We start from the raw sequence: 27,742 nt of genomic DNA on the forward strand, positions 1-27,742 counted from the left end.
CAATTGGGAGACCCAGCACCCGCCCCTGTTTTTGTATACACATGTTGTTCATGTTAAATGGTTTCAGTTCTCCGATATTCCTTCGGATTGAATTTACTTTAAACCAGTTTATAATTTTTTCCTCCTTCTGGCTTTTGCACCAAAACTGATGAGCCCGTAGCAGCACGGGGGGTGTATGGGCTGAAGGGGAGGGGCGTTACACTTTTAGTGTAATACTTTGTGTGGCCTCCGGAGGCATAGCTATACACCCAATTGTCTGGGTCTCCCAATTGGAGCTAGAAGAAAAGGAATTTACGGTAAGTAAACAAAATTCCCTTCTTTTACAGTCTAAAGTTTCCTCCTCTCAATCCGAACAATCGCCCATCGGGAACACGATCCAGCCTTCTCAGGCTGCCACGTTCATGAACGATGCCATAGAGAAAGCCAGGAAAGCCGCTGAACTTCAAGCAAGGATTCAAGCTCAGCTCGCCCTGAAGCCCGGTCTTATCGGAGCCACAAACATGGTCGGATTGGCCAACCTTCACGCCATGGGTATTGCCCCTCCGTGAGTGGTTTTTGTTTTTTTTTTTTTAATTTTTTAAAATTTTTGTTTTTACTTGTTTAAAATGTCTTGACTTGAAGAGTTTGTGGTTCTTCTTGGCTTTTAGGAAAGTTGAGCTGAAGGATCAGACAAAACCCACCCCTCTTATCCTGGACGACCAGGGTCGCACGGTGGACGCCACAGGGAAAGAGATCGAGCTGACCCATCGCATGCCCACGCTGAAAGCCAACATCCGAGCGGTGAAAAGGGAGCAGTTCAAGCAACAGCTGAAGGAAAAGCCTTCAGAAGATTTGGAGTCCAACACTTTCTTCGACCCCCGCGTGTCCATTGCCCCTGCGCAAAGAACAAAACGTTCTTTCAAGTTCCACGACAAAGGCAAATTTGAGAAAATTGCTCAGAGACTAAGGACAAAGGTGGTGCCGCTTTTATTTTGTTTGTTCCGTCCATCTGTATCTGGTGGTGATTACTGTACTAATGTAGATAATTGTGTCACTGGATAGGCTCAGCTGGAGAAACTGCAAGCGGAAATATCTCAAGCGGCCAAGAAGACCGGTATCCAGACGACAACTCGGCTGGCACTTATCGCCCCCAAAAAAGAGATCCGGGAGGGAGAAATACCAGATTTTGAGTGGTGGGACTCATTCATTCTCCCGAATGGAGTTGACCTGTGAGTATGGTTTATTGTGACTCATGTGGTGTTTACCACGGCTGGAATAATGACGTCCTTCTGCTTCTACGTCAAGGAAACCAGAAGCCTTAGCAGTGAGGGAGGAATTCCATGGGATCACGAATCTTGTAGAGCATCCGGCGCAGCTCAGCCCTCCAGGTACGTGATGTATATAGCTCATGTCTTCCCCAACAGCCCTAACTGGAAACAATCATAATGTTGTCTGTCAAGAAACTGGGGACTACAACATTCACATTGTCTGAACGGGCGCCCATCGCAATCACTAGATGTCATTTGACCACCATGACAGCTATGGGCATGCTGACAACTTCAGACCCCCACCGAGACCCCCACCTTGCTGGTACTTCTGTCAAGCTTTGCCACAGGATGCGTGGAAACTGTCCTTTTTTTTTTTTTTTTTTTTAGTAAATACTGAAACATTGCAGTGTATAGCACAAGCCATCAAACATTTTCCCTAGGAAAAGTAACACACAATAAAAATATATTCAAGGAAAAAGTCTTTATTAATGCTTGTTCTGTTGTCTAGTAGCAGTGGATTGTGTTGTCAATACGTTTTCCAGTTTGGGGCTCCCTTTTGTGGTCAGAGCTGGTGATGCAGTTGATTTGTGGAATGAAAGCCACACACCTGTGGAGGACTGTTAATCAGGCCTTTCAGATTGGACTATATAACCGAGTAGTTGTCTCTTATTACTTGCCGGTGCTCAATGGTCTCCTGTGTGTTAAGGACTTTCTGTAACCAGCCCTGCTCACTACCAGAACTCCTCTCAGATAAAGTGGTCTTTGTAACTCTGCTTATTGTTTCCACTTTCTTTTTGTTTTTTTCTTCTTTGATACTATTGCTTGATTCCTATGTTGTCTGTGTGGAGTTCTTGGTGGAACAGGATAATTCCGTGCTGGGAGTGTCTCTATACTTAGCTCCATGATTCTGCAAGGTTTGTGTTTTGTCATGCTTGGTATTAATTCAGTCCCTCATTTGTATTCGTGTTTTTGGATCACAGTAACATCTGAGTGCTGATACAGTGGGGGAGAGGTTGTGTGACCTCAGGATTTTTCCATATCAGAAGTGCTGGTATATATTAGGGTTTTCTATATCACCGTAGTCTTTACATGTGGGGAGCTATCTATCTATCTTTGGGGATTGCTCCGAGGCAGATTAGCTTACTTATATTTCTATCTGTGAGAATATTTAGTTTCTTTGTCGCTCCATTGGGAGACCCAGACAATTGGGGGTGTATAGCTTCTGCCTCCGGAGGCCACACAAAGTATTGCACTTTAAAAAGTGTAACCCCTCCCCTCTGCCTATACACCCTCCCGTGCATCACGGGCTCCTCAGTTTTATGCTTTGTGTGGAAGGAGGCACACATCCACTCATGCATTCTCATATTAGTTATATCGGTTGGAAGAAAAGTGGGCCCCCCACGGGGCCCCCGGCATGTTCCCTTCTCACCCCACTACGTCGGCGGTGCTGTTAAGGTTGAGGTACCCATTGCGGGTACAAAGGCCGGAGCCTCATGCCGTTTTCCTTCACCATCCCTTAGCGGCTCTGGGAGAAGTGGGATCCTGACCGGTCATCTATTTACTGGGATCGTGCTCCCTCCGCAGCCCCTGTGGGAATCTGCCGGACAGGAGTCTATTCATCCTCAGTGACCGGGCCCTGCATCACTAAGGTACTCTGTGTCCCCATGGGGGCTGTGCATGGAGCACCTTCTTCCCGGACGCTGCAGCAGCTGCTGATTTGTGAAGACCGGCGGACTTCCGCGCCGACCGCGCCTGCTTGTCAGCCGCGGGCTTAAATTTAGTCCCCGGCTTCATTGCGGCCTAGTAGCAAAACTCCCGCCCCCGGGCCTGCCTGTCAGGGGTAAGGGCGGGACTGCCGACCTGACGTCGGATGTGAGGGCCGGAGCATCCTGTATGTTTCCTCCCCCCTCACTGATCACTGTGGGGACCCCAGATTCCCGCACTTTTCTAGCGCCGCCCACGGCTCCACTCCTCCCCAGAGAGCTCTGGCAGCCATTTTTTTGGCATTCTGCCGGTGGAGGATTACCAGGAAAGAGCTCTGCAACTCTGGGAGGCCTAAGGCAGGGAATCTGGAGGAGACACACTCTGCTTTTTAGCGGTCGGTAAGCCACACCGGTCACCCGGTGCTGGTCCCCTTAGGGTGCCGGAATAGATACGTATTATATATATATATTTCTTTATCGTTCCTATGGGAGACCCAGACCATGGGTGTATAGCTACTGCCTCCGGAGGACACACAAAGTTACTACACTCAAAACGTGTAGCTCCTCCCTCCTAGCATATACACCCCCTGCTAGCCAGTCCTAGCCAGTTTCATGCTTTGTGTCAGGAGGATCACACACACACATGCATCCTTTTTTGATTTTTAATTTTTTCTAAAGATTTGGAAGAAAAGCGGGTCCACTGGACCCCCGGCATGTCCCTTCACACCCCCCTGGCGGGGTGCTGTTAAGGTTGACTTCAGGGCAGAAATCCCTTCATGCCGCGCTCCTTCACCATCCCTTAGGGGCTCTGGCTTGAAGTTAGAGCCAACACGGTTCTCACTGCCTTGCAGGAGACCGGCCTCCATCCGCAGCCCTTTGGCAGGACCCTGCTGGACGGAGCACTGAACCCCCACCCCACCAGGGACTGGGCCCTGCGTCTCAAAGCTAAGTATAGAGACGTTATTCAGAGGGTCCTTCTGCAATGTGGGGCACTTTTTATTGGAGGGGACAGTGATTTGCTTTAATAATGCTGCTTTTTACTGTGTTTCCGGCCGGTTCCACGGTTTTTACTGAGTACCGCGCCGATGATGCCTGATTTTCGGCCGCATGCATAACTCTAGGCCCCGGCTTCAGCTGCGGCCTAGTTTCGTTTCGTTCCCCTGCATGTCAGTCATGCAGGGGGACACTGCAGCGCCGCCCGCCGGCCGCTCTGCACAGGGGAGGACACTCCTTTTTGAGGAGATGATTCCCTCCCCTGTACATCTCCTTAGCCCTCCGATTCCCGCTCCTGGGTTAACCCCCGCCCCCCCCCCCCTCACTCTGGCGCCATTTTCTCAGCGTTCTTAGTACACTGGTCGGCGCTGGCTGCTCTGCAGCAGAGGGAGTGGATCTGGCTGGGGGTCCAGGCTTGGAACCCGGGGGGCACTCATAATAGCGGCCTGATAAGTCACAACCTCTGGTTGTGCACTTTTATACACGATCAGGGCATTCTGAAGGAGTTAATTCTTTTATTATAGAACCTCCTCCTCAGCAGCATGTCTCACACTAGGAGCAAAGCTCCAAGGCTGTACACTACATGTTCTGCATGTAGGCTCATATTGCCTGAACTAGCACAGACCCACACTGTAATGGTTCTTATGTGGTGGTGCCTCAGCCTGGAGTCTCCCCAGGCTGAACCCCTGTCTTGGGTATTCTAGACATTCTAGACAGAGCCCCCCACCTCTGCAGCATGTCTCACAGAGCGAGGCTGCAGGCTGTTTTTATTATCCACTGCTGGTAGTCTCGTACGGCTGTACCGAGCTCATAACCACTGTGGCCCCTCAGCTTGGAGGCTCATTCATGGTCCCTCCAGCTGCTCCGGTTTCGGTGGCTGACCCCTGGGGGAATCTTTTTTCCAGGGGTCGGCTGTCCCGGCATCTGCTGAGCATGCAGCCCCCTTCTCAGGGCGTTTTCTGCTTGCTCAGCAAAGCTCACAGACCCCGTCCGCCTGACAGGGAGACGTAGGGTCCCCTGTCCTCCCCGTCCCGCAGCTCCGATTACGAGCTGACTCACTGGATGAGGAGGATGTCTCTACCAGGGGCTCGGACGCTACTTTAGGTACTTTGATCCGTCCGTAGGTGACGCGGATGCGATTGATTGGATTGCGTCCATTATACTTGTACTGGACCTCCATCCGCCTGTATCAGGGGAGTATTCCCCGCTGGCAGAAAGGCATCAGTATACCTTTAACAGGACGAGGAGTGTGTTCCTTAACCACTCCAGTTTTCAGCCCGCTGCGTCCAAGCCCACAGCCTGTCCTGCAGATCCCACAGCGGGGTTCTGCTGCCTGTCTCCCCCTCCCATCAGAGGTGGTCAAGGAGTGTACTCATTCGCCAGGGGTGGCCACTCCGGTGTCTAGACTTTCAGCCCGGATAGTTGTATCAGTGGCTGACGGCACCTCTATAAGGATCCCACGGTACATTAATTTTGTACTGGACCTCAATCTGCCGGAGTTACCTTATCTAGGTGAACACAATGTGTGTTCCTTAACCATTTTCAGGCCCTGTGACCAGCCCAGGGTCCGCTCTGACAGTCGCTTCCCATGAAGCGTGATTCTGAGGACTGTGTTTCCCCTGTCCACCAATGGTGGTCAAAAGGTGGGCTCATTCACCTCAGGTGGCTCAGCCCGGACCGTTCCGTCAGTGGCTGATGGCTCCTCAGAGGAGATGCTTTCCCTCACAGGGACTCTATGCCCAAGACGGTTGCCTGAACTTCCAGACTTCAGTCTTTTCATCCTCTGCCAGGTCTGCCATGCTGGACACCGCATGGCGGTGGTCTTTGCTACTTCCTCGCTATCCGCAGGCTCCTGTGGCTTCGGAAATGGAAGGCAGATGCCTCTATAGAGGTTCCTTGCTGGGCTCCCCTTTGGTGGGACCAGTCTCTTCGGAACCAACTGGATGAAATTTAGGAAGCTCTTGGCGGGGAGAGTGCTTCCTTGCCACAAACCTAAACCAGGGAACCTGTCCAGGGCAGGAATCAGTTGAGGTTTCGGTGGTTTCCGTTCCTCCATCTGATCGTCCTCTAGCTCGGCCTAGGTTCATAGAACCAATTGGCTTGAAGCTGCGTCTTCAGAAGACCGCAGGAGATGTTGCCACTTAGTCAGCTTCCTCCGAGCTATCTAGCCACGCCAACCTCCTCCTGGTCGGTGGCAGGCTCCCTCCACTTGGCGACGTATGGTTCTAACACGTCTCCGTTCAGTGGGGGCGGGATTATATCTCCCATGGCTACAGGATGGAATTCTGTCCACCCGCCAAACAGGTTTTTTCTGTCACCTCCTCCCGGCTCCAAGGCCGCCGCCTTCTCACAGGCCGTGGCATTTCTTGCAGGCCAATGGAGTAATTGTACCGGTTCCCGACTGGGAACGGTTCTGAGATTTTTGTTTAAATCTATTCCTAGTCCCCTAAGAGGGCGGTGCCTTCCGACCTGGATCTTTAGCTTTTCAAGCATGGTCAGTTGTGGCGTGTTCACATGGAGTCTCGGTCTTGTTCCGTGTGTTTTTTCACCGGATCAATCAAGAACCCAAGGAGATTCCCTAGCAGCCATCGGCATCAGAGATGCCTTTCTGCAGGGGTCAATCGCAGTTTCACACCAGCGTTGACTACGTTTTGCCATCGGAGTGGTCCAATTCGTGGCTCTTCCCTTGGGGTTAGCCACGGCCCCTCGAGTATTCTCATTGGGGCTGCTGTGATTAGGGTCCTGCACCCCTAGGGATTGGCAGTGATCGTTTGCCCTGGACGGCCTTCTTCTTGGGGCTTCATCCAGTGCAGACTCTTAGCAGAGTACTTCGCTTACTCTCGCCACTCTAACCTATTCGGGTGGCTTGTCATTCTGTTCAAGTCCACTCTGACTTCGAACCAGAGGTTCTCAGGGACGCAATTCGAGACTCTGTCGGCTCTTGTTTAGCTGCTCTTAGTCGATCAGTAGTCCCTCCGCTGGCGGTCGACGTCGTTCTATCAGACACCAAATACAGGTGCTGGTCAGACGGTGGCGTCAATGGAGGCGATTCCTTGCCCAGTTTCTCCTGCGTCCTCTGAGACTGGATGTTTTCCGCTGTACACGCGAACTCCCTCCTTCCACGGGGTGGTGGCTTTGCCACTGACCAGCGGCTCGTTTTCAGTGGTGGTTTCGGCCACTCTGTCTCAGGGACTTCCTGGCCCCGTCCCGGGTGACCCTCACCAGGGTGCTGGTCTTTCCGCCTTGGGAGCAGTATATCTCCACCGTGGAGCGCAGGGCGCTTGGACTCTGTCCGAATCAGCCCTCTGGATCAATGGGCTGGAAATCAGAGCTGTATTTCTAGCTCTCTAAGCCTTCACCATCTGTTGGCGGCTAGGCACATTCGAGTCCAGTCGGACAACGTGACAGCGTTTTCCTACATCAACTTCCAGGGCGGGACACTCAGCCGCCTGGCAATCTTGGCGCCTCAACATTCTTCAGTGGACAAGGGACTCCTAGTCCACCGTATCCGCAGCCCACATCCTAGATGTCAAAACTGCGAGGCAGACTATTTCAGCTGTCCAACCGTGGTCTACAATCCTCAGGTTTTGCGGTAGACACACTGGTTCATGTTTGATCCCAGCTTCGTCTCTACCTCTTGCCCAGAGTCCTGCGCAAGATCAGTAAAGGGGGCCGTCAGGTCATTCTCTTACTCCAGACTGACCCAGGCAGGCTTGGTACCCTGACCTGCTCCTTCTGTCCGTTGGGTTGCCATGGCATCTTCCGGACCGTCCAGACCTTTTCTCAAAAGGTCCGTTTTTTCCGTCAGAATTCTGGATTCTCAGATTGACGGCGTAGCTATTGAGTCCTGCATCTTGGCGACTTCTGGTATCCTTCCTGAAGTCATCTCCGCTATGACTCGAGCCCCAAAGTGTCCTTGGACCTTTTTAGCCTTGCCGACCCTCCTGTCCCTTCCACAGTCCGGTCTACAGCTAGGACTATCCCTCATTAAGGGACATGTCTCGGCTCTGTCAGTATGTGCCAGCGGCGTATCGTCCGGCTGGCTCCGGTGCGCTCCTTTAAGGGCGCATCTCACATCATTCCGCCTTTCCGGCGGCCTATGGAACCCTGGGACCTTCATCCGGTCCTCCCGGTTCCCGGAAACCCCCCTTTGCGCCTCTTAGGGAGGTTTCTTTGTTTCATCTTTCACAGAAAGTAGTCTTTCTGGTGGCTAGAATTTCCCGCCAGGGAGTTCTGGCTGCACTCTCTCTGAGTCACCCCCTTTTTTTTTGTCTTTTGCATCAAGACAAGGTGGTCTCCGTCCGACTCCGGACTTTTTTCCCTAAGGTGGTTACTGCTTCCACCTTATCCGGGGCAATTTTCCTGCCTTCCTTTTGTCCGGCTCCTGTTCATCGCTTTGAGGAAGCGTTGCATATCCTGGATCTGGTGCGGGCGCCCCGGATCTATGTGTCTCGCACCGCCGTTATTAGGCGGTGCACCTCTCTCTGGTACTGACTGCTAGTCAGCGTAGCGGTCTCTCGGCATCTAAGCCGACCCTGGCTCGTTGGCTTAGGTCGGCCATTTCCGAGGCCTACAAGTGTACTCAAGTGCCTTCCCCGCCGGGGATCAGAGCACATTTGATCAGACCTGTCGGTGCCTTTTCGGCTTTCAGGCACCAGGCTACGGCTCTGTAGGTCTGTCAGACTGCAGCTCGAATTAGTCTGCATACTTTTTCGAAGCTCTATCCAAGGCATGCTCTTGCTTTGGCAGACGCGGGCTTGGGCAGACGCATCTTTCAGGCGTCTGTCGCCCATTTGTGAAGTTGGGTTTGCCTGCTTCTCAGTTGTCTGTTTATTCCCACCCATGGACTGCTTTTGAACGTCCCATGGTCTGGGTCTCCCATAGGAACGATAAAGAAAAAGAGAATTTTGTTACTTACCGTAAATTCTTTTTCTTATAGTTCCGTCATGGGAGACCCAGCACCCTCCCTATTGCCTGTTGGCAGGTTTCTTGTTCCGTGTGTCTTCACCGGCTGTTATTGTTGTAGACAGAGGTTCCGGTTCTTCCGGATTTTACTCTGTCTCTTCTTGTGGGTGGATGTCCTCCTTCAGCTTTTGCACTAAACTGGCTAGGACTGCCTAGCAGGGGGTGTATATGCTAGGAGGGAGGAGCTACACGTTTTGAGTGTAGTAACTTTGTGTGTCCTCCGGAGGCAGTAGCTATACACCCATGGTCTGGGTCTCCCATGACGGAACTATAAGAAAAAGAATTTACGGTAAGTAACAAAATTCTCTTTATTTCTGTTTGATCGGGCTATATACCCTTTCTCATATACCCTCAGTGATCACTCTCCTAGGAGACAACAGCATGTCGTCCACAAGGAGCAAGGGTGCCAAGGCACAGGGTTATTTTGCGACCTGTACCTCTTGTGCGGCTAAGTTACCTGCGGGTTCCACCTACCCTCACTGTGAGCAATGCTCAACCCCTGTTTTGCTTGCTCAGCCGGAGCCTCGGTCAATAGTGGGCCCCTCGGCTCAGGTAGAACCCCTTGCTCCCCCTGTCCAGGCGGCAGGGACAGAGTTTGCAGTTTTTGCTGAAAAACTCTCTGAGTCACTTTCACAATCCATGGCTCAGTCTATGGACAAATGGTCTGCCAAGCTGCTTGAAGCTTTGCAGTCCAGACCGGTCCTTCCACAGGCCCCGGGCCCTGTTGGATCTTCGCCTCCAGGCCCCTCTCTGTCCGCGCCGCAGCACGTTCCCAGGGGGGGCCCTAGGTCTCATGTGGAGGACTCCGGCCCGGACCACAGTCCCAGACCGGCTAAGCGGGCTCGCTGGGAATCTTCCCCGACTTCTTCACGCTGCTCGGGTTCCCAGCTTGAGGACTCTCTGGAGGACGAGGCGGACGTCGCAGCTCAGGGCTCTGACCCTGACGTTGCTCTCAATCTTGATACACCTGAAGGGGACGCCATAGTAAATGACCTTATCTTGTCCATCAACCAGGTGTTAGATATATCTCCCCCGCCGCCACCTGTAGAGGAGTCGACTTCTCAGCAGGAGAAACACCAGTTTCGGTTCCCTAAACGTACACGGAGTGCGTTTTTCGATCACTCTAACTTCAGAGATGCTGTCCAGAAGCCCAGAGCGGTTCCGGACAAGCGCTTTACTAAGCGCCTTACTGACACACGTTACCCCTTCCCCTCTGACGTTGTTAAGGGTTGGGCTCAATGTCCCAAGGTGGATCCCCCAGTCTCTAGATTGGCGGCTAGATCTGTGGTATCGGTTGCAGATGGCTCATCGCTAAAGGATGCCACTGACAGGCAGATAGAGCTCCTGGTGAAATCCATCTATGAAGCCACGGGCGCGTCTTTTGCCCCGGCTTTTGCAGCCGTGTGGGCACTCCAAGCTATCTCAGCTTGTCTGGCTGAGATTACTGCGGTCACACGTAATTCTGCTCCGCAGGTTGCGTCTTTGACTTCTCAGGCGTCAGCTTTTTCTTCCTACGCCATGAACGCAGTTCTAGACTCTGCTAGCCGTACAGCGGTGGCATCCGCTAACTCTGTGGCAGTCCGCAGGGCCATGTGGCTGCGCGAATGGAAGGCAGACTCTGCTTCCAAGAGGTTCTTAACCGGTTTGCCGTTTTCTGGCGACCGCTTGTTTGGCGAACGATTGGATGAGATTATTAAGGAATCCAAGGGAAAGGACTCCTCCTTACCCCAGTCCAAACCGAAGAGACCTCAGCAACGGAAAATACAATCGAGGTTTCGGTCCTTTCGTCCCTCCGCCAAGCCCCAATCCTCTTCGTCCAGCAGGCCGGAGAAAGGCCAGAGGAACTCCTATGCGTGGCGGTCCAAGTCACGCCCCCAAAAGGCCGCAGGAGGCACTGCTTCCAAGGCGGCCTCCTCATGACTCTCGGCATCCCCGAACCGCATCCTCGGTCGGTGGCAGGCTCTCCCGCTTTTTCGACGCCTGGTGGCCACATGTTCAAGACCGATGGGTGAGAGACATTCTGTCTCACGGTTACAGGATAGAGTTCAGCTCTCGTCCCCCGACTCGTTTCTTCAGAACCTCTCCGCCCCCCGAGCGAGCCGATGCACTTTTTCAGGCGGTGGACGCTCTGAAGACAGAAGGAGTTGTGATCCCTGTTCCCCCCCCCAGGAACATGGTCGCGGCTTTTACTCCAACTTGTTTGTGGTGCCAAAGAAGGACGGCTCGTTCCGTCCCGTTCTGGACCTCAAACTGCTCAACAGACATGTGAGCACCAGACGGTTTCGGATGGAATCTCTCCGCTCGGTCATCGCTTCGATGTCACAAGGAGACTTCCTAGCATCGATCGACATCAAGGATGTTTATCTCCATGTGCCGATCGCACCCGAACATCAACGCTTTTTGCGTTTCGCCATCGGGGACGAACACCTTCAGTTCGTGGCTTTGCCTTTCGGCCTGGCGACAGCCCCAAGGGTGTTCACCAAGGTCATGGCATCTGTTGTGGCGGTCCTACACTCTCAGGGCCACTCGGTGATTCCCTACTTAGATGATCTTCTGGTCAGGGCACCCTCTCAGATGGCGTGTCAAAACAGCCTTTCCGTCGCTCTGGCGACTCTCCAGCAGTTCGGGTGGACCATCAACTTCCCAAAATCCAAGTTGACACCGACCCAATCACTGACGTACCTTTGGGATGGAGTTTCATACTCAGTCAGCAGTAGTCATGCTACCGCTGGACAAACAGCTTTCGCTGCAGGCAGGGGTGCAATCTCTTCTTCGGGGTCAGTCACACCCCTTGAGGCGCCTCTTGCACTTCCTGGGGAAGATGGTGGCAGCGATGGAGGCAGTGCCCTTCGCGCAATTCCATCTGCGGCCACTCCAGTGGAACATTCTCCGCAAATGGGACAGGAGGTCGACTTCCCTCGACAGGAACGTCTCTCTTTCCCTTGCAACCAAGATGTCACTTCAGTGGTGGCTCCTTCCCAACTCTCTGTCGCAGGGAAAATCCTTCCTACCCCCCACCTGGGCTCTGGTCACCACGGACGCGAGCCTGTCAGGGTGGGGGGCGGTTTTTCTCCACCACAGGGCTCAGGGAACCTGGACTCCGAGAGTCATCCCTTCAGATCAATATTCTGGAGATAAGGGCAGTGTATCTAGCCCTATTGGCCTTTCATCGGTGGCTGGAGGGCAGGCAGATCCGTATCCAGTCGGACAACGCCACTGCCGTCGCCTACATCAACCACCAAGGCGGCACTCGCAGTCGTCAAGCCTTCCAGGAAGTCCGACGGATTCTGCAGTGGGTGGAAGCCACAGCTTCCACCATCTCCGCAGTTCACATCCCGGGCGTAGAAAACTGGGAAGCAGATTTTCTCAGTCGACAGGGCATGGACGCGGGGGAATGGTCTCTTCACCCAGACGTGTTTCGAGAGATCTGTCGCCGCTGGGGAACGCCGGACGTCGATCTCATGGCGTCACGGCACAACAACAAAGTCCCGGCATTCATGGCCCGGTCTCAAGATCACAGAGCTCTGGCGGCGGACGCATTAGTTCAGGATTGGTCGCAGTTTCGGCTTCCTTATGTGTTTCCTCCTCTGGCACTGTTGCCCAGAGTGTTACGCAAGATCAGGGCCGACTGCCGCCGCGTCATCCTCGTCGCTCCAGACTGGCCGAGGAGGTCGTGGTACCCGGATCTGTGGCATCTCACGGTCGGCCAACCGTGGGCACTGCCAGACCGACCAGATTTGCTGTCTCAAGGGCCGTTTTTCCATCTGAATTCTGCGGCCCTCAACCTGACTGTGTGGCCATTGAGTCCTGGATCCTAGCGTCTTCAGGATTATCTCAAGAGGTCATTGCCACTATGAGACAGGCTAGGAAACCAACGTCCGCCAAGATCTACATTTCTCGTACGGCGCCCCTGCGCCGCTCGGATGCACTCTTTGTCCTTGTCGCTGGCCAGCGTAAAGGGACACAAGCTTCCAAGTCAACCCTGGCTCGGTGGATCAAGGAACCAATTCTCGAAGCTTACCGTTCCTCGGGGCTTCCGGTTCCCTCAGGACTGAAGGCCCCATTCTACCAGGGCCGTGGGAGCGTCCTGGGCCTTGCGACACCAGGCTACGGCTCAGCAGGTGTGTCAGGCAGCTACCTGGTCGAGCCTGCACACTTTCACGAAGCACTATCAGGTGCATACCTATGCTTCGGCAGATGCCAGCCTAGGTAGGCGAGTCCTTCAGGCGGCAGTTGCCCACCTGTAGGACGGAGCCGTTACGGCTGTATTATGAGGTATTATTTACCCACCCAGGGACTGCTTTTGGACGTCCCAATTGTCTGGGTCTCCCAATAAGGAGCGACAAAGAAGAAGGGAATTTTGTTTACTTACCGTAAATTCCTTTTCTTCTAGCTCCAATTGGGAGACCCAGCACCCGCCCCTGTTTTTGTATAACACATGTTGTTCATGTTAAATGGTTTCAGTTCTCCGATATTCCTTCGGATTGAATTTACTTTAAACCAGTTTATAATTTTTTCCTCCTTCGGGCTTTTGCACCAAAACTGATGAGCCCGTAGCAGTACGGGGGGTGTATAGGCTGAAGGGGAGGAGCTTTACACTTTTAGTGTAATACTTTGTGTGGCCTCCGGAGGCATAAGCTATACACCCAATTGTCTGGGTCTCCCAATTGGAGCTAGAAGAAAAGGAATTTACGGTAAGTAAACAAAATTCCCTTCTTTTTGTAGTTGTGGGGCAGACAACTTATTTGGGGCTGCCCTTGTCAGGGCGGAAGTCCAGTCACGGGGCACGACAGGGTTTATTATTCCATCACCCGACGCATTGCCCTGGGTCTTCCAGCCAGTGACCAACCCTGGACCGGTGTTTAAATTTGCCCATGGTGAAGATCTGGGTGAGATTTGTCTGATTTATTGCCATTTGGCATCACTTTTTGTTATTTGCACAATTTATGCACAAGCACCTTTTTAATGTATTTATTAAAAGCTATTTTTTAGTCCTTGCTATTTTCCACTGTTATATTGGACTATTGGGCTATATGTTCTGCTTGGCAGAACCTGCTATTATACTTTAGTGGAACCAAACAGAATTCTGGTGGTTTGAGGGGTTGAATAATAAATGACCCTCTGAATAAACTTTTCACAATTTAAAAAAAACAAACAAACAAAGAAATAACATTCTTTTTTGCTGCATTTCACACTTCCAGGCTGATCTACAGTCCAAATGTCACAATGCCAAGTTAATTCCGAATGTGTAAACCTGCTAAATCTGCAGGGGGCTGAATACTACTTGTAGGCACTGTATATATAGTATATGTCCCTTATCTTGGTATAGCCCCCATCCTGCTATATACCGTCATCCTGGCATATGGCCGCCTCCTGCTATATACTGGCATATGGCCCCATCCTGCTCAATTATACCCCCATCCTGCTCAATTATACCCCCATCCTGCTCAATTATACCCCCATCCTGCTCAATTATACCCCCCATCCTGCTCAATTATACCCCCCATCCTGCTCAATTATACCCCCCATCCTGCTCAATTATACCCCCCATCCTGCTCAATTATACCCCCCACCCTGCTCAATTATACCCCCCACCCTGCTCAATTATACCCCCCACCCTGCTCAATTATACCCCCCACCCTGCTCAATTATACCCCCCACCCTGCTCAATTATACCCCCCACCCTGCTCAATTATACTCCCCATCCTGCTCAATTATACTCCCCATCCTGCTCAATTATACCCCCCATCCTGCTCAATTATACCCCCCATCCTGCTCAATTATACCCCCCATCCTGCTCAATTATACCCCCCACCCTGCTCAATTATACCCCCCACCCTGCTCAATTATACCCCCCACCCTGCTCAATTATACCCCCCACCCTGCTCAATTATACCCCCCACCCTGCTCAATTATACTCCCCATCCTGCTCAATTATACTCCCCATCCTGCTCAATTATACTCCCCATCCTGCTCATAATATACCCCCATCCTGCTCATAATATACCCCCATCCTGCTCATAATATACCCCCATCCTGCTCATAATATACCCCCATCCTGCTCATAATACACCCCCATCCTGCTCATAATACACCCCCATCCTGCTCATAATACACCCCCATCCTGCTCATAATACACCCCCATCCTGCTCATAATACACCCCCATCCTGCTCATAATATACCCCCATCCTGCTCATAATATACCCCCATCCTGCTCATAATACACCCCCATCCTGCTCATAATATACCCCCATCCTGCTCATAATACACCCCCATCCTGCTCATAATACACCCCCATCCTGCTCATAATATACCCCCATCCTGGTATACTGCCTTATCGTGTGGCACGTAAAAAAAATTAAACGTTCATACTCTCCTTTCCTCACTCCCTGCAGCATCGCTCCTCCTCCGTTTGTCAGCAGCAGCGCTGGAGTGTGGAGCTGGCCACGATCCCTGCAACACCGCCATGTCCTCCTGTCTGTGCCGGCGGCGGCTGCGTGTGGACACGTGCGCACAGCGAGGACGTAATCTCTGTGAGCACCGCTAGTCTCCAAACAGCCGCAGCCGGCACAGACAGGAGGACGAGCGATGCTGCAGGGATCGTGGCCGGTGAGTTATACTGATTCACTGCACCCCGCACTGATGATGATGCGTGGGGGGCAGTGAATACAGCTGCACATGATCACTCCAGGCTGTGGTTGCCAGGGGTGATCATGCAGGCAGGCTGGTTAGTATGCGCGCAACCCCCGCCCATCATCCCGCCCACCTATCAGCGTCGGCTTCAGCGCTGAGAGATGATGGGCGGGAGGATGGGCGTGCATATTAAATGAGCAGGTCCACGTGGTCCCGGTAGGCTGCTACAACCTGCTCGTGCCGCTCATGACCCGCTCCACCGCAGCACCCTCATTCCCCGCAGCCCAACATTCAGACTATTAGACGCACCCCCCACTTTCCCCCAACATTTGGGGGGAAAAAGTGCGTCTTATAGTCCGAAGAATGAGGTATATGTGTGTGTGTGTGTTTGTTTGTTTGTTTGTTTGTGTGTATTTGTGTAAATTATATATATAATTATAGTTACTGTAAAATAAAAATATTCAACAACTGATGTAAAATTAAAAAAAAGGATTATATAAATCAAATTGTGGGTTTTTATTTAGTTTTTTTTTTTTAAATCTCAAAAAAATTATTCCAACAATGGAGAAAGATAAAATCCCCACCACTGGAACTAAAGGCCCCGTCACACTAAGCAACATCGCTAGCAACATCGCTGCTAACGAACAACTTTTGTGACGTTGCTAGCGATGTTGCTGTGTGTGACATCCAGCAACAACCCGGCCCCTGCTGTGAGGTCGCTGGTTGTTGCTGAATGTCCTGGGCCATTTTTTAGTTGTTGCTGTCCTGCTGTGAAGCACAGATCGCTGTGTGTGACAGCGAGACAGCAACAACTGAATGTGCAGGCAGCAGGAGCCGGCTTCTGCGGAGGCTGGTAACCAATGTAAACATCGGGTAACCAAGAAGCCCTGTCCTTGGTTACCCGATATTTACCTTTGTTATCAGCCTCCACCGCTCTCACTGTCAGTGCCGGCTCCTGCTCTGTGCACATGTAGCTGCAGGACACATCGGGTTAATTAACCCGATGTGTGCTGTAACTAGGAGAGCAAGGAGCCAGCGCTAAGCATTGTGCGCTGCTCCCTGCTCTGTGCACATTTAGCTGCAGCACACATCAGGTTAATTAACCCGCTGTGTGCTGTAACTAGGAGAGCAAGGAGCCAGCGCTGCTTCCTGCTCTGTGCACATGTAGCTGCAGCACACATCGGGTAATTAACCCGATGTGTGCTGTAACTAGGAGAGCAAGGAGCCAGCGCTCAGTGTGCGCTGCTCTCTGCACGTGTAGCTCCGTGCGGTGGTAACCAAGGTAAATATCGGGTTGGTTACCCGATATTTACCTTAGTTACCAAGCGCAGCATCTTCCACGCGGCGCTGGGGGCTGGTCACTGGTTGCTGGTGAGCTCACCAGCAACTTGTGTAGCCACGCTCCAGCGATCCCTGCCAGGTCAGGTTGCTGGTGGGATCGCTGGAGCGTCGCAGTGTGACATCTCACCAGCAACCTCCTAGCAACTTACCAGCGATCCCTATCGTTGTTGGGATCGCTGGTAAGTTGCTTAGTGTGACTGGACCTTAACTCTGCAGCCCTGACATTAGAAGCGAAGCGCCTGTCCATCAGACTAGCAGAAGACGCATCCATTTATATTGAGCTCATATTATGGGGTCCGTTACTATGTCGGGATCGACTAAATGTCAGCGACTCATACCCTTGGCCCTGCCTAGCTACAGGACCTTGTATTGGAGTTATATAATATATATGCCAGCTAACGTTCGGCTCAAGGGTATACAGCTCTCCTCCCCCCAAGGGGTTATATTGCTCTCCTCCTCCTAAGGGTATAAGGGTATACAGCTCCCCTTCCCCCGAAGGGTATACAGGTTCCCTCCCCCCTTAAGGGTATACAAGTGTCTTCCCCCCCCCCCCCTCCACAAAGACTTTCGCGTCGGGCTGGCGGTGTAAGGGTTAATCACCGTGACGGGTTAATCACCGTGACACTACACTGCAGCCTTGAATATTGACGGGTGCATGGCAGGCGGTGGGTGCGCGAATCTCGGAAACGCGGCCACGAGCAGGCGGGCGGATGCACAGGAGAGGAGGCGTGGCAGGAGAGGAGGAGGCGGCGCATGCGAATTTGTGTGTGACGGCTCAGCTGTGATGACGTCACATGGAGGGGAGGGATTAGCGAGTAACCATGAGTAATCACAACGCCTCATATATATAGATATTATATTATACGGTTTGTTCTTTTTTGCAGTTGACATTGATGCACCAGTAACACTTGGGATTTACCTCACTCAAAAAGAACAGAAGAAGCTGCGGCGCCAGACAAGAAGGGAAGCACAGAAGGAGTTGCAAGAAAAAGTGCGATTAGGACTGATGCCTCCACCAGAGCCTAAAGGTAGGGTTCTGTCCTCACATAGGTGTTTTTGTGAGGATGGATGAGCTTTCTCCATACATTGCTGTGTTATACAACCAGCACCTCTCTCTAATGGCAGCAACCAGAGCTAGCTCTGATTGTTGCTGTTTACTAAAGTGTCTCTGTGATTTGTTAACAGCAGCATTTTACTAGTGCGACTGTTCACCTGACCCCTGTCTTACAATCACCGGATGCCAATGAGTTGTCGTGAAAGTTGGGGGTCTAGTAAGGCCCGTTTGCTGCCAACTTTGTATTGAATTATTGCAGTACCGTACAAGCGGTCAAACAATTGCAGAAAGGGAGGAGAAAAATTAAAACACAAGAATAATGAAGGGATTATGCTCCTAATAGTTTTGTCTTCACTTTCTCTTAGTGCGAATATCCAACTTAATGCGTGTATTGGGCACGGAGGCGATACAGGACCCCACAAAAGTAGAGGCCCACGTCCGGGCCCAGATGGCAAAACGCCAGAAGTAGGTATTTTGCAAAAGAAAAACAAACCTAACTTTGAAAAAAAAAAAAAAAGCCATGACTGTCCCGCGTAGGTGTCGGAAGTTTTTGATCTGATGTGCAGCAGATCATAAAACTTCCATGGCTCCGCCATGCAGCCTTGAACCTTATTCTGATGGCTGCTTCCCATTAATTTTCAGGGCTCATGAAGAAGCCAACGCTGCCAGAAAACTGACGGCCGAGCAGAGGAAGGAGAAGAAAGTGAAAAAGTTAAAGGAAGATATCACACAGGGGGTCCATGTAGCTGTATATAGGTAATGGCCATGGCTTATAGAGAGGGGATAATGTCCAAACTCAGACAACCCCTTTAAAGGGAAGGAGGAGTCAAAAAATACATTTCAATAACTGAAAAAAATTAAAGTATTAATGTTTTGTTTAAATATTATTTGTTTTTAATTGAGCAAAATATAAAAAAAAAAGTTTTAAACGTTTGATATTTTCCACTTTTAAACACAAAGGGGAACAGCTGCTGAAATCCTGCTGTAGAACTAGCTCACATTACAGCTGCAGTAAAAGTGGGCGGAGTCTGCTCTCCTGTGTGTGATGTCACAGCTCCCCCTCCCAATCTGGGCGTTTCCAAAAGGATAAGGGGAGATGAAGTTTAGGGACACAGTGCGGAGCCATTTTGTTGGTGACCACAATTTTGATCCTAATGTCTAAAGTGTCACCAAGGACCACAGGCATTGTGCTCCACTGTATACTATGCCCCATATACTCTTACACCATATTCCTGTGACCCACCCCCCCATATTCCTGTGACCCACCCCCCCATATTCCTGTGACCCACCCCCCCATATTCCTGTGACCCACCCCCTCCATATTCCTGTGACTCTCCACCCCCTCCATATTCCTGTGACTCTCCACCCCCTCCATATTCCTGTGACTCTCCACCCCCTCCATATTCCTGTGACCCACCCCCTCCATATTCCTGTGACCCACCCCCTCCATATTCCTGTGACCCACCCCCTCCATATTCCTGTGACCCACCCCCTCCATATTCCTGTGACTCTCCACCCCCCCATATTTCTGTGACTCTCCACCCCCCCATATTCCTGTGACTCTCCACCCCCCCATATTCCTGTGACTCTCCACCCTCCCATATTCCTGTGACTCTCCACCCTCCCCCCATATTCCTGTGACTCTCCACCCTCCCCCCATATTCCTGTGACTCTCCACCCCCCCATATTCCTGTGACTCTCCACCCCCCCCATATTCCTGTGACTCTCCACCCCCCCCATATTCCTGTGACTCTCCACCCCCCCATATTCCTGTGACTCTCCACCCCCCCCATATTCCTGTGACTCTCCACCCTCCCCCTATATTCCTGTGACTCTCCACCCTCCCCCTATATTCCTGTGACTCTCCACCCCCCCATATTCCTGTGACTCTCCACCCCCCCATATTCCTGTGACTCTCCACCCCCCCCATATTCCTGTGACTCTCCACCCCCCCATATTCCTGTGACTCTCCACCCCCCCATATTCCTGTGACTCTCCGCCCTCCCCCTATATTCCTGTGACTCTCCGCCCCCCCCCATATTCCTGTGACTCTCTCCACCCCCCCATATTCCTGTGACTCTCTCCACACCCCCCCCATATTCCTGTGACTCTCTCCACACCCCCCCCATATTCCTGTGACTCTCTCCACACCCCCCCCATATTCCTGTGATTCTCTCCACCCCCCCCCCATATTCCTGTGACTCTCCACCCCCTCCATATTCCTGTGACTCTCCACCCCCCCATATTCCTGTGACTCTCCACCCCCCCATATTCCTGTGACTCTCCACCCCCCCATATTCCTGTGACTCTCCACCCCCCCATATTCCTGTGACTCTCCACCCCCACATATTCCTGTGACTCTCCACCCCCCCATATTCCTGTGACTCTCCGCCCTCCCCCTATATTCCTGTGACTCTCCGCCCCCCCCCATATTCCTGTGACTCTCTCCACCCCCCCATATTCCTGTGACTCTCTCCACACCCCCCCATATTCCTGTGATTCTCTCCACACCCCCCCATATTCCTGTGACTCTCTCCACCCCCCCATATTCCTGTGACTCTCTCCACCCCCCCCCATATATTCCTGTGACTCTCTCCACCCCCCCCCCCCATATTCCTGTGACTCCTCCAATCCCCCCCCCTTCGTTATCCATGAAGGGGGTAAAGACCAAAATAGGATTTCTTCATAGAGTGATCAGTGCTGTCACATTAGGCCAAGATTTATTTTTTTTTTTGGGGGGGGGGGGAGGCGAAGGGTATCTGTCGGGGTTTGTCATAGCAGTCTTCAGGCTTTGGAAGCAGGTGGCCATTGTCTGTTTTTACTTATTTATTTTTTTCCCCAGTATTCGGAATTTAACCAATCCGTCAAAAAAATTCAAGATCGAAGCCAATGCCAACCAGTTGTACCTAACGGGAGTAGTTGTATTACACAGAGACGTGAATGTGGTGGTAGTGGAGGGAGGTAAGTGAGGGGCGAATAGGTTTATTTTGCATGCCTACAGCCGCCACTAGGTGGATCTCTCTCAATGTGCCTTTATTTAGCTCCTTGTAAATGCTATACTACCTGTATACACACTTGGCAGACACCACCAGTATTTGCTTGGTGGAATCACCAGAATCAGAAAGGTTCCACATCGGGAACTTACTCCTATGCATTTGTGGACAACAACCAGTCTCGTATTGAGGGCCTGTCCCAAGTAATAGCACTTGCATATATCTGTCTCAAAGTGGGCTCAGGAGCTGATCCCACTCCACACAAACAGGTGCCAGCTGTGTTATACAGCCAGTAACCAGCAGCAATCGGAGCTGGCTCTGATCACTTGCGAGCAATCACAGGTTCAGGGCATCAGAATTAAAATACTGTTGTTATAAAGTAAATGTGTAAATATATCCAAATATTATTACATGTGTATGTGTAGATATATATCAGTTATAATCTACATTATGTAAGGTTTGCATGTACACATATGAAGAGTTCTGAAGTGTACTACTATTTATGCAATGCCTGGGGTGGAGAACTTGTCTTTAAAGAAGCTGTCCGACATAAACTTGCCAAAAAAAATGAAGTTAATCTGTGCTGTATTGTCATATAAATCACCCCTAAATTGTTATTTTTTGTTTTCTGACTTTTGTTCCTCTTGAATTATCCCTTTATTCTCTGCAGATTTTTGTTTACCTGCAGCTCAACCTAACATGACATTTTCCTTTGCCAAACCTCAGTCAGAGCTGGCACCGCTCGTCTTCACTGTCCAGCCCCGCCCTCTGCACAGTCATTGGTGGTCAGTATTCTGCCCCAGCACTGACCTCTCATCGCTCCAGGAAAGATGGGCACATTACTACATTATATGTGCGGTGTATGTGAGGTGATTGTGCTGCACAGATGAGATATCACTGCTCTGTATATCCAATCATTGGTAGTACAGAGCAGTGATCCTGCTTCTCTCATCTGTGACAGCACAATCACCTCACATCCACCGCACATATAATAATGTCCCCATCCCTGTCCCCATCCTATAGTAATGTACCAATCCCTGTCCCCATCCTATAGTAATGTGCCCTCCTTGTCCCCATCCTATAGTAATGTACCCATCCCTGTCCCCATCCTATAGTAATGTACCCATCCCTGTCCCCATCCTATAGTAATGTACCCATCCCTGTCCCCATCCTATAGTAATGTGCCCATCCCTGTCCCCATCCTATAGTAATGTGCCCATCCCTGTCCCCATCCTATAGTAATGTGCCCATCCCTGTCCCCATCCTATAGTAATGTGCCCATCCCTGTCCCCATCCTATAGTAATGTGCCCATCCCTGTCCCCATCCTATAGTAATGTGCCCATCCCTGTCCCCATCCTATAGTAATGTGCCCATCCCTGTCCCCATCCTATAGTAATGTGCCCATCCCTGTCCCCATCCTATAGTAATGTGCCCATCCCTGTCCCCATCCTATAGTAATGTGCCCATCCCTGTCCCCATCCTATAGTAATGTGCCCATCCCTGTCCCCATCCTATAGTAATGTGCCCATCCCTGTCCCCATCCTATAGTAATGTACCCATCCCTGTCCCCATCCTATAGTAATGTGCCCATCCCTGTCCCCATCCTATAGTAATGTGCCCATCCCTGTCCCCATCCTATAGTAATGTGCCCATCCCTGTCCCCAACCTATAGTAATGTGCCCATCCCTGTCCCCAACCTATAGTAATGTGCCCATTTCTTGCGCCCATCCTATATAATGTGCCCATCCCTTGCGCCCATCCTATAGTAATGTGCCCATCCCTTGTGCCCATAATATAGTAATGTGCCCTTGGGCTCCTCTTCTTGTAGTAATGCTCTGTCATGTAGAATTGCCCCATATTCAGCCAGTCTTCACATACACACAAAAAAACAAAACACAGATCCTTCTCACCTGTCCTGGTTCCCTCGGTGCCCTGTGTCCTGCCTCTTGCGGCCGCAGCTCCTTCCTTGCTGATCGCTGCCGGTGCAGGGGGTTGTGCAGCCAGCGCTTTATAACAGAGGACTGATTTGCCTGTAGACTGTAAGCCCTCGCGGGCAGGGTCCTCTCTCCTCCTGTACCAGTCTGTTATGTACTGTTAATGATTGTTGTACGTATACCCTTTCACTTGTAAAGCGCCATGGAATAAATGGCGCTATAATAATAAATAATAATAATAATTTGCAGGCACTGTGCAGGGACGCACTCACTATGCATCTTCACCACTGATCAGCTGCTGGCCTCTGATTGGCCGGCGGCATGTCACAGCTGTATACAGAGCTCAGCTCTGCAGAGCGCCCGGTAATTTGTCATCTGTTATAAAGCGCTGACTGCACAGCCCCCTGCAGAGGCCGCAATCGGCAAGGGCCCTGCATGCCACAAGCAGCATCAGGAGCTTGTGGTGTGCAGATTCCCGGGCGCTCTGCAGAGCCGAGCTCTGTATACAGCTACTGCAATGATCTGCTGCTGGCCTCTGATTGGCCGGCGGCTGATTATAGCTGTATACAGCGCTAACATCTGCGCAGCGCAAGTGAATACAGCGCTGACTACACGAGCCCCCAGCATAGGCAGCGTTCAGCAAGGGGGCCATTGGCCTGCGCGCCTCCAGCAGCATCGGGGGCACAAGCAGCGTACAGGCAGCGAGACCCCTGCACTATGGGATGTGTGGGAAGGTACAGGGAAGGGGGGCGGGGATGGCACACAGTGCACCTGCACACAAGGGTGGCTACACGATGTCTCCTGTGATGCCCGTCTACAAGGCGGGCACAAGCTCCTGCACTTGTGTTGTGAAGTCACATGAATTAGCAAAATCATGGCAGGAGCGGTCACATGACCTCTCTGAGCCAGGGGGAGAGGGGCTGACAGCAGGGCTGGTAGGTAGTCACTATCTACTTACCTGCCCCAAATGTAGCCCAATAGTGTTATGACAAGAAAAAGACAAAATAAGCCGGGTAACCCCTTTAAGAGGTTAAAATCTCTAAATTTATGGCACTTCTTGGTGTGAATATGTCTGTCCCTTCAACAGTGATGCAAATTTGCCTGAACCGCTTGCAATTTGGGATGGATTTTCATTGCAGGTCCTAAAGCCCAGAAGAAATTTAAACGTTTAATGCTGAGCCGGATAAAATGGGACGAGCAAACGTCAAATCCCAAATCAATCGGTAAGTGGCCGTGTATGAAAGTCAGCTTCTGCTGGTCGTATCCTGTACAGCGCCTCGCCTATATACTCCCAGCATTGAAATAATTCTGCGTAGGATCCATAATGAGCTTTTATTTTTAAATTTCCTTACAGATGACGACGAGTCAGATGAGGAAACTGTAAAAAAGTCAAACAAGTGCTCTTTAGTGTGGGAGGTGAGCCCGGATTATTCACTATGTTGCTACTTAATGATGGTGATGTACAAATTAAAAGGAGACCCCAGTCTTACAAATTGTGTGCAAATGGTTTACATGTAATAGTAATAATCAGTGTGTGCAAATGAGAGGGAGCTTGAAAGGGCTTTTACACATGTGCACAACTGAGTATTGTCAAAACAAGCATTTTCGCTATTTACTACTTGTTAAAATTTGCAGCCGTTCTTGAGATATTAACACTTTGTTTACGGCTTGTTGCCTAGGAGACCGACCACTGCTCTCTAGCTTGTAAACACTGCGCCTGGATAAGGAGGTAATGGGGCGCTATAGCGATATTGGTCGGCTTCAAAACATTGCTTACAAGCTTAAAAAAAGAGAGCTTGTAAGCACTGATCCTGTTTATGCTGTTTACCAGCAGTGGTCGGTCTCCAAGGCAACAAAAGAAAAGTGTTAATATCTCGAACGGCTGAAAATTTTAATAAGCAGTAAATTGCAATACCTTGTTTTTACAAGTTTTATCTGATAATGCCCATTTATAAAAATGGGAAAAACCCCTTGAAGTCAGTCTTGCATAATTACTTACTGAAAAATAATTACTTGTGATCTATGGTGCTATGGTCTAGTGACAATGGAAGATCACTAAGTACCGTATTTTTTGGGTTATAAGACGCACTTTTCCTTCCAAAAATGTTTGAGATAAATGAGGGGTGCATCTTAAAATCGAATATAGCTTACCAGGAGGTGGAGAATTGGTGCTGGTAGGTTGTCTCTGTAGGAAGCTGGCTGCCTGCCTCTGTTCAGGCGGCTGGCCGGCTGCCTGCCTCTCTGTGCGGGCGGCCGACTGGCTGGCTGCCTGCCTCTCTGTTCGGCCGGCCGGCTGCCTGCCTCTCCATGCCGGCGGCCGGCTGGCTGCCTGCCTCTCCATGCCGGCGGCCGGCTGGCTGCCTGCCTCTCCATGCCGGCGGCCGGCTGGCTGCCTGCCTCTCCATGCCGGCGGCCGGCTGGCTGCCTGCCTCTCTGTGCCGGCGGGTGATGAAAGCTGTGTTTGCTGTCCCATATGCTCTGGCTTCAAATGATGGAGCCCGGAGTCAGCGTGTGCGTAGATGGGGCTCTTGGCTGAGAGCTCCCTCTGCGGAACCGCTCCGGGCGCCATTTTTACCTTTTTTTTTTTTTTTTTTTTTTTTTTTTTTTATCTCTAAATTTGGGGTGAGTCTTCTAAAATGAAAAATACGGTATTTATTCTTTATATTGGCTCTAACAATACTCTTTGGTCATTTCTTTTTTGTTTTTTTAGGGAACAGCCAAAGAACGCAGTTTCGGTGACATAAAATTCAAACAGTGCCCTACAGAAAACATGGCTAGGGAACATTTTAAGAAACATATTGCCGAACACTACTGGGACCTGGCACTAAGTCAATCAGTTTTGGAAACTGCAGACTGAGCCGAATCGGATACATTTATCAGGGCTGTACTTCTCAAAAATGCGAATGGCGTCTTCTCACTTTGGACAACGTTACATCACATTGCTCCCCTCTCGTCGCTGGACTAGGACAACAGAGAACAACGTCAGCATCTGGAAACTACCAAAAAAATGAAAGCTTCCTTACTGGTTCGCCTCTGGTTTAGGGGTTTTTTTTGGTAGCCCATGGAAGAAAAGTGTTACATTTTTCATTTTTTTTTCTCTAAAAAAGCAAGCTCCAATGGCAAAACATGGATGATAGAAGTTGTGGAGCCTTATTGCTTCCGTACATGCTGGCACTTAAATGGGACCTAGAGCAATGTGACCGCTTTATACCATTCGTAAGTCCACCTTGTACCTATACCAGATGTATCCCAGGAAGACCCTGATCATTTACACGCAGCAGAAATGTTGCAGAAATCCCAATTCTGTACATGTCAGGATGGGATGACTACAAATCTGCCTCTTGCAAATATTAACCTTTACCGGTGATGCACAGCTTACGGCAACAGTGTTGTAAATGGACAATTTTAATTAAGTTTATTGAATAAAAGGGTCAGTGTACGGTTTTCCACCAGCTTCAAAAATTGCATTTAGTAATTTTTGGAGCTGCCATAGAAATGAGTTGAGAGAAGATGCAGGAAAAAACCTTCAGCTGTAACTAAAGCATGGGGGCTAAAGAGTACCTTAGTAACGGATTCTGAATATTGCACTGATGTTATTAGTTGCCCCCGCCCCCCCCACATCCTTCTTAGTTGTGCCCCGACCTCCCTCCACGCGTTTGAGGTTCTAAGCTAACATTTCTTACGCTGTGCCTATTGTGTTGTCAAATGATCAAGGGATCTGTACGGTTGGCTCAAATCATTCACTAAGGGGTACTTTGCACGCTACGACAAAGCAAGCCGATGGTAGCGATGCTGAGCGCGATAGTCCCCGTCGCAGATGCGATATCTTGTGATAGCTGCCGTAGCGAATATTATCGCTACAGCAGCTTCACATGCACTTACCTGCCCTGCGACGTCGCTCTGGCCGGCGAACCGCCTCCTTCCTAAGGGGGCGGGTCGTGCGGCGTCACACGGCAGGCAACCAATAGAAGCAGAGGGCGGAGATGAGCGGGACGTAAACATCCCGCCCACCTCCGTCCTTCCGCATTGCAGCCGGGACGCAGGTAAGGCGATGTTCCTCGCTCCTGCGGCTTCACACATAGCGATGTGTGCTGCCGCAGGAACGAGGAACAACATCGTAACATCGGTCCTTCCGAAATTATGGAAATGACCAACACTACACCGATCATACGATTTCGACGCTTTTACGCTCGTTAATCGTAGTAAAAAGGATTCACATACTCCGATGTCGACAGCGACACCAGATGTGCGTCATTTTCGATTTGACCCCACCGACATCGCAGCTGCGATGTCGTAGTGTGCAAAGTACCCCTAAGTTTGCCCCCTTCATCAGAAGGGGTCTGGATTAGTTCATGAAAGACCGCGACGTAGAAGAGGGGCCTGGCACTTCAAAACGCCCGGTTTGTCTGAATTCGGAGGCAGTATGCAGAATTATAAAACATTAATTACATTTTATTTACCATTTTGACAAGTAGCAAACTTTATATGTTGCCCCACAGCCCTCGTTAGTGTACAGCTAGTTTTTTTTTTTTTGTTTTTTTTTTTTTTTTTATTTTATGTTTTTGTAAAACGAAACTTATTTCCAAATGTCAGAAGTAACATCTTTGTCTCTTTTATGCAAAGTGATTAAACACAAAAAAACAAAACAAACCTTTGAGTCGCTATTATGGTGTATTGCTGCCTCTAGGAACAGTGTGTGTGTATATATGCATAAGTGTGTATATACTATATCTATATTTGAATATATTATAATATAAAATATATCTATACTACAGTATATCGATATTTTAAAATATATATTATAATATATCTATTTTATAATATAATATATACATTTTTATTTTATAGTATGGATCGATATATTTTATAATAAAAAA

General features: G+C 50.4%; 1 protein-coding gene across 1 annotated transcript in view; it reads left to right on the forward strand.

Moving 5' to 3' along the window:
• PRPF3 (pre-mRNA processing factor 3) overlaps nt 1–27,498 on the forward strand; it is a 61,170-nt gene extending 33,672 nt beyond the window's left edge. The window contains exons 6-16 of the mRNA XM_075331289.1: nt 327–544; nt 648–954; nt 1,042–1,208; nt 1,285–1,367; nt 17,768–17,911; nt 18,303–18,402; nt 18,580–18,693; nt 20,780–20,898; nt 24,005–24,088; nt 24,220–24,281; nt 25,576–27,498. Coding sequence (XP_075187404.1) covers nt 327–544; nt 648–954; nt 1,042–1,208; nt 1,285–1,367; nt 17,768–17,911; nt 18,303–18,402; nt 18,580–18,693; nt 20,780–20,898; nt 24,005–24,088; nt 24,220–24,281; nt 25,576–25,722 — 1,545 coding nt within the window. The 3' untranslated portion in view covers nt 25,723–27,498. The remainder of the gene's footprint in view (nt 1–326; nt 545–647; nt 955–1,041; nt 1,209–1,284; nt 1,368–17,767; nt 17,912–18,302; nt 18,403–18,579; nt 18,694–20,779; nt 20,899–24,004; nt 24,089–24,219; nt 24,282–25,575) is intronic.
• Nucleotides 27,499–27,742: the final 244 nt, after the last annotated feature.

The sequence above is a fragment of the Anomaloglossus baeobatrachus genome, chromosome 12 (genome assembly GCF_048569485.1).
Source record: "Anomaloglossus baeobatrachus isolate aAnoBae1 chromosome 12, aAnoBae1.hap1, whole genome shotgun sequence".
NCBI classification, from domain to species: Eukaryota; Metazoa; Chordata; class Amphibia; order Anura; family Aromobatidae; genus Anomaloglossus; species Anomaloglossus baeobatrachus.